General features: G+C 48.6%; 1 protein-coding gene across 2 annotated transcripts; it reads left to right on the top strand.

The window, feature by feature from the left end:
• The first annotated feature begins 2,260 nt into the window (after positions 1-2,260).
• On the top strand, positions 2,261-4,573 carry LOC139548373 (ras-related protein Rap-2b-like). 2 transcript variants are annotated; one of them, XM_071358013.1, is made up of 2 exons: positions 2,261-3,141; positions 3,519-4,573. In XM_071358013.1, exon 1 carries the CDS (start codon positions 2,539-2,541, stop codon positions 3,088-3,090), a length of 552 nt encoding a protein of 183 aa, XP_071214114.1. In that variant the 5' UTR covers positions 2,261-2,538; the 3' UTR covers positions 3,091-3,141; positions 3,519-4,573. The 2 variants fall into 2 exon arrangements, with proteins under 2 accessions (XP_071214114.1, XP_071214115.1); XM_071358014.1 differs by having other exon boundaries at positions 2,267-3,141; positions 3,526-4,573.
• Positions 4,574-7,017: the final 2,444 nt, after the last annotated feature.

The following is a 7,017-nucleotide window of genomic DNA, read 5'->3' as shown; positions in this document are numbered from 1 at the left end:
AAGCCTTAACTGATTTTCTTTGTGGTTGGCGGCGCACAAACCAAGTTTCCCACAGCAACGTGTGGTGACATGCGTTAATGTGGGGTGTTCCATGTCATTATGTATCAGAGGCTGTGTGTGGACACACGTGTGCGTGTTTGTGTGTGCGTGTGTCCATGTTTGTGTGTGTGTGTGTCCATGTGTGCATGTTTATAAGTGTGTGTGTGTGTGTCTGCGTGTGTCTACGAGGGAGTAGTACCGGTCCCGAGGGAAGAGAGGAGGCCAAGGCACCATTGACCAGCACGTGAGACAGCAAACATCATTATCCAATTACATCAAGAATTACCTGCTAACAGAGACTCACCTGGGAAACGCAACTCATTAGCTTATGAATTACAGGCCTAATTATCACTCGCATGTGAAAAGCCACTTTGGTCTCAATGGACATGGCTGACTGGCCACCCAGGCACTAAGGTGTGACATTCCTGAATCAATTTAAGCCCTTTGAATTGGATTGTCTCCAGTCCCCATTGGACAGGCCAATCCACACACCTAGGTTGAGAAGAGCCATTAAGGGCCATGACCTGCTGTGTCTCAGCAGCAACTGATCAGCTTGGACATAACACCAGCAATTAAACATGTCTGGGCTGGTGTAGCTCAATGGAGGAGATGACTGGCTTTGAGTTAATTTAATCTGTGTGTGTGTGTCCATGTGTGCAATATCCACCTGACATTTTTTCTGCAACTGCGCCCTGCCCTCTAGGCATCATCAAACAAGCTTTATCTGTGATCTCAGAGGGTCGCCCAATCACAGAGGGTTTTCACTGACCCAGAACAACCTGAGATCAGCTGCTGTGTGCTGTGCTACCATTGGATGTGTGGTGAGATTAAAAACGTATCGATCTGACCGATTCCGTTCCCTCATTCGTTCTGCCCCGAGGTGACGAGGTCACAGAGGTCTAATCAGCAGCACCCATACCGTCCGGCCATTGATTACACAGTGGTAACCACACCTACGTAGACAGACAGAGAGAGAGAGAAAGAGAGAGAGAGACATATATAGACATAATATGACATTTGTCTTTATTCTTTTGGAACTTGTGTGACCATTTCACTTGCTTTGGCATTGTAAACATATGTTTCCCTTGCCAATAAAGCCCTTTGAACTGAATTGAGAGAGAGAGAGCGAGACAGAGAGCGAGAGACAAAAAGAGAGAGAGCTTTATATAGTAAATGACCTTCTGGAGTTTCCCTAACAGAAGTAACCCTGGGTAATGCCTGACAGGCAATACTATGACATAACTGACTGCTCCCTGATGTAGTGCACTCACTCACTCACTCACTCACTCACACCCAGACACACACACACACACAGCTATGTGCCAACCCTTCTGGTTCTGTTGTGATCTCTCTGTGCTCCATGACCCCCAGCAGTCACCTGTGATGACTCAACCAATAACACGCTGGTTCCAGTCAGCTCAATCACAGTCACCTGTGATGACTCAACCAATAGCACGCTGGTTCCAGTCAGCTTAATGGTAACATGTCACAGAAACCCAACAGAGAGGTGAGCCAAACGTTAAGACTTCCCCAGCCCCATAGGTAACACCAGGTCAGAATTAAAATAACTTGCACAGAGGGATAAATAAAGGGGTTGTATTGTATAACATATTCTCAAATGATAGATGAGGCTGGAAAACAATCAATAGTCTCACATTGGTTTCACATTATTATGATGCAGTGCTGCTATGTTTCGTGACATGGTTGTCCGCTGGACTGTACTGTCCGTGGCAGAATGTCTCATGTGGGTGGGTGTGAGACTGTGCCTGTCGGAAGATGGTGTGAATAAGTAACTCACTAATGACAACATTCTCCGATACATATTATATTTAAGGGAACAGTAATTTAGTCCCAGGCGAAGCCATAGTCCCTGGTTATTTTTTATATCCACTGTAGGGCCTAGGCTATATCACCTGAAAGCAATGGATGGTTGAAAGCAATATGTCAGAGCCTACCAGAGAACCAACTCAGCGTTGTTTATTCGCTAAGAAATAAATCAAGGTTAAGCAGACATCTATGTCTGATTGAGGTGTGCAACCTAGGCCGAAAAATGCAATGAGTCAAACATTCTGACTCGAATTTTATTCATGCACGCATGCCAAAGGTGTGGCAGTTTCCTGTGGCCTACTCATGCTTTTTGACAGCGGCCAGGGTGTGTGTCTGCGCCTTTAAGAAAACAGAGCGCAAACTCTTCAGCTTGTGACGTGAACACGTTGGCTACGTACTGTGGGCAGGAAGAGAGCGCGCGGTGGCCACTCCACGAACACAGACATTGCACAAGGTTCAAAAAGCGGTGGAGCTCAACATGTCACATTTCTAATGCTGGGTCACGGTCGGAACCCACCCTACTCTCACACTGAACTTGCGGATTTGGGCTAAAAACTACGTCCAGAGGCACAACGGCGTCGCTACCTTCGGTTTGAAATACAGCAGGGCTGCTAGCGGACGGGGAGCGCTTTCGAGAGGAATCAGAGACGAGAGGGGACTGTTTTCAGAACCATGAGAGAATACAAAGTAGTGGTGCTCGGATCCGGCGGAGTTGGCAAATCCGCATTGACTGTGCAGTTCGTAACTGGATCCTTTATAGAGAAATATGATCCCACGATAGAGGATTTCTACCGAAAGGAGATCGAGGTGGACTCATCTCCTTCCGTTCTGGAGATTCTGGACACAGCGGGGACCGAGCAGTTTGCCTCCATGCGAGACCTGTACATCAAAAACGGGCAGGGCTTCATCCTAGTCTACAGCTTGGTCAACCAACAAAGCTTCCAAGACATCAAACCAATGAGGGATCAGATCATCCGAGTGAAACGGAACGAGAGGGTGCCGATGATTCTGGTCGGGAATAAAGTGGACCTGGAGGGCGAGAGGGAGGTCTCTTCCGGGGAGGGGAAAGCGCTGGCGGATGAGTGGAATTGCCCGTTTATGGAAACTTCAGCCAAAAATAAAGGCTCAGTGGACGAACTGTTTGCAGAGATTGTCAGACAGATGAACTATGCTTCAGCACCAGGTGGAGACGACCAGTGCTGCGCGTCCTGTGTTATTATTTAAAAGGAGAATCTGAGTGGAGAAAATAAATCGAATTTTTTAAGTTTGCAAATGGTGAGTTAGCCATTCCTAATATTAATGTAAAGTTAAACCAACAAGAATCGAGAACTAACAAGTTTAGCTTGAAGACAAAAACAGACAATACTTTGGTGTTAACATTTTGAACAATACTTTGTTGTTAACTGTCATTAGTATTGGAAAGTGTCGTACTACTTACTATGTGTTACACACGCTTAGAAAATACAGAAATCTCATCGATACCATTGTTTACATGGCAGAATACTTGAATGTTCTGGGAAAATAGTTACAATTTCAAACTGGCACTTGCATCCTTGGAAAACAGTTTGCCCGGTGCAATGTTGAGATGTTCTCTGAATCGTTCAACGCAAACGGACGTTCTATTTCACCATATATTTTTTTTGTGTTTGGAGGTTGCAGGGAGGCTATACTGTTGAGTTCTTCTTCGTGGCTCACCCTGGTCTTGGACAGAATGAGGGGAGGAATTCCACAGGGGAGGAGGGGAGTGGCCAAGCAGGGAGGGCGGGGCCACTCTTCAGGAATTCCGCTCGGCCGGAGTATCTTTGCAGCAACTCAATGTACACCATTGATGTCAACATAAATGTCAGATACAGAGATCAGCTGAGTTAGAAACCCCGGTCTCTTGCACACTCAACTGTAACACATCCTCAACGGCAAAGACTTTGAGACTGGGACCTGAAACGCTATGGATATTTCTTTTATGAAAAGTGGAGATGACTAGAAATGTATATTTTATTAATTGCTGCACACTTGTTGTTTTTTGGGGGAGTTGAGTGTTCGGTGACATTTCTCCCACCCTCATGGAGTCATGTTCTGTGGCCACCACACACAAAGTTGATATTTTTCAAAGTCAATGATGTTAGAATTGGACAGCATTTTTGTGGAGTGTTATGACGAGTGTCACCCACTTTTCTCCCTCTCTCTCCTTCAACGTGTGCGAGGACCTTACTTTAGTGACGGACGGACGGCGACCCGACCACCCTTGCATCGAGTGCCTTTCCAAAACAAATCAGCTGTTCAAATTCAGTGCCAACCAGAGTGTCCACAAGAATCCCACATGGCAATCCACAAAGTTCTTAACTGTTGCTCTGGATAATCTCTTGGGGAGAAGAAGAAACAATGAAACAAAAAGCCTTTTGATAAAGGAATGGTGGTTGTCTTTTTTTTTTGGCCTTATTGAAAACTATGTTTTTTTTGCAATTTCTCTCATGGGTTTGGCCAAATGTAAAATGAAATACACAGGTACTGGAACCACTTGACTTAACCACACCAAACGCTTCTTCCAGACCACTTAAATCAAATGAATTCTATGTTTGTTTTTAAAAGAAAATGTGATGTACCATTGAAAAATCTAACCCGATTGTAAGTTTTATTTCAGACCAGCCTTTTAACAGCTGTCTGTTTTGTTTTCAAAATACTTTTAATACAAATTGCATTTTTTAAGACACATTCTTGTTTTCTCTCTTTGTACGTGTTGTTTCAGTTCTCTATCAGGTAAATCAAATCCACTATTGAGCAGACTGCTCTCTCTAGGTTACCAGTGGGGCAGACTGCTCTCTCTAGGTTACCAGTGGGGCAGACTGCTCTCTCTAGGTTACCAGTGGGGCAGACTGCTCTCTCTAGGTTACCAGTGGGGCAGACTGCTCTCTCTAGGTTACCAGTGGGGCAGTCTGCTCTCTCTAGGTTACCAGTGGGGCAGACTGCTCTCTCTAGGTTACCAGTGGGGCAGACTGCTCTCTCTAGGTTACCAGTGGGGCAGACTGCTCTCTCTAGGTTACCAGTGGGGCAGACTGCTCTCTCTAGGTTACCAGTGGGGCAGACTGCTCTCTCTAGGTTACCAGTGGGGCAGACTGCTCTCTCTAGGTTACCAGTGGGGCAGTCTGCGCTCTCTAGGTTACCAGTGGGGCAGTCTGCGCTCTCTAGGTTACCAGTGGGGCAGTCTGCGCTCTCTAGGTTACCAGTGCGGCAGACTGCTCTCTCTAGGTTACCAGTGGGGCAGACTGCTCTCTCTAGGTTACCAGTGGGGCAGACTGCTCTCTCTAGGTTACCAGTGGGGCAGACTGCGCTCTCTAGGTTACCAGTGGGGCAGACTGCGCTCTCTAGGTTACCAGTGGGGCAGACTGCGCTCTCTAGGTTACCAGTGGGGCAGACTGCTCTCTCTAGGTTACCAGTGGGGCAGACTGCTCTCTCTAGGTTACCAGTGGGGCAGACTGCTCTCTCTAGGTTACCAGTGGGGCAGACTGCGCTCTCTAGGTTAGCAGTGGGGCAGTCTGCGCTCTCTAGGTTAGCAGTGGGGCAGACTGCTCTCTCTAGGTTACCAGTGGGGCAGACTGCTCTCTCTAGGTTACCAGTGGGGCAGACTGCTCTCTCTAGGTTACCAGTGGGGCAGACTGCTCTCTCTAGGTTACCAGTGGGGCAGTCTGCGCTCTCTAGGTTACCAGTGGGGCAGTCTGCGCTCTCTAGGTTACCAGTGGGGCAGTCTGCGCTCTCTAGGTTACCAGTGGGGCAGTCTGCGCTCTCTAGGTTACCAGTGGGGCAGACTGCTCTCTCTAGGTTACCAGTGGGGCAGACTGCTCTCTCTAGGTTACCAGTGGGGCAGACTGCTCTCTCTAGGTTACCAGTGGGGCAGACTGCGCTCTCTAGGTTACCAGTGGGGCAGACTGCGCTCTCTAGGTTACCAGTGGGGCAGACTGCTCTCTCTAGGTTACCAGTGGGGCAGACTGCTCTCTCTAGGTTACCAGTGGGGCAGACTGCTCTCTCTAGGTTACCAGTGGGGCAGACTGCGCTCTCTAGGTTAGCAGTGGGGCAGTCTGCGCTCTCTAGGTTAGCAGTGGGGCAGACTGCGCTCTCTAGGTTAGCAGTGGGGCAGACTGCGCTCTCTAGGTTAGCAGTGGGGCAGACTGCGCTCTCTAGGTTAGCAGTGGGGCAGACTGCGCTCTCTAGGTTAGCAGTGGGGCAGACTGCGCTCTCTAGGTTAGCAGTGGGACAGACTGCGCTCTCTAGGTTAGCAGTGGGGCAGACTGCTCTCTCTAGGTTACCAGTGGGGCAGACTGCTCTCTCTAGGTTACCAGTGGGGCAGTCTGCGCTCTCTAGGTTACCAGTGGGGCAGTCTGCGCTCTCTAGGTTAGCAGTGGGGCAGACTGCTCTCTCTAGGTTACCAGTGGGGCAGACTGCTCTCTCTAGGTTAGCAGTGGGGCAGTCTGCTCTCTCTAGGTTAGCAGTGGGGCAGACTGCTCTCTCTAGGTTACCAGTGGGGCAGTCTGCGCTCTCTAGGTTACCAGTGGGGCAGACTGCTCTCTCTAGGTTACCAGTGGGGCAGACTGCTCTCTCTAGGTTACCAGTGGGGCAGACTGCTCTCTCTAGGTTACCAGTGTCCAGTTGGCGGGAGTTCCAGTGCCTCCCAGCCTAGTGTGTGGGTGTCACTATGCAGTGAAGGTGGGAATAATGGAGGTGTGTTGGACAGTGAGGCTGAGCTAGAGGGGTGTTTACCAACAGGGATTATCCTACCTTGATCGGGCTGACTGCAGCACGGTGTGATCTGGCCGACTGCAGCACGGTGTGATCTGGCCGACTGCAGCACGGTGTGATCTGGATCAAGGGAAACAACAAGAAGATTGGTCGTGTGTGTACATATTTGTGTGTGTGTGTGTGCACCTCTGGATACGAGTGTGTGTGTATAACTATGTGTGTGTAAACCTTTTCAGTATAGGTCTGTATGTCGCCTAGTTGTTGAGACAGACGTTGTCATTTATCCTGTTCTGTCTTCAGTCATGTGACCTAGGCTAGAGGGATGCTATGGTGTGTGTGTATGTATGTGTGTGTGTGTGTGAGAAATGTCAGAGTTCCAAACAATGCCTGCCAAAGTGTTTGTCCAACAGGTTGGGACCCAGT

This window comes from Salvelinus alpinus, chromosome 21 (genome assembly GCF_045679555.1).
Source record: "Salvelinus alpinus chromosome 21, SLU_Salpinus.1, whole genome shotgun sequence".
Lineage (NCBI taxonomy): Eukaryota > Metazoa > Chordata > Actinopteri > Salmoniformes > Salmonidae > Salvelinus > Salvelinus alpinus.
Note: the sequence above shows the minus strand (reverse complement) of the source record. Positions and strands in the feature narration are given on the sequence as shown.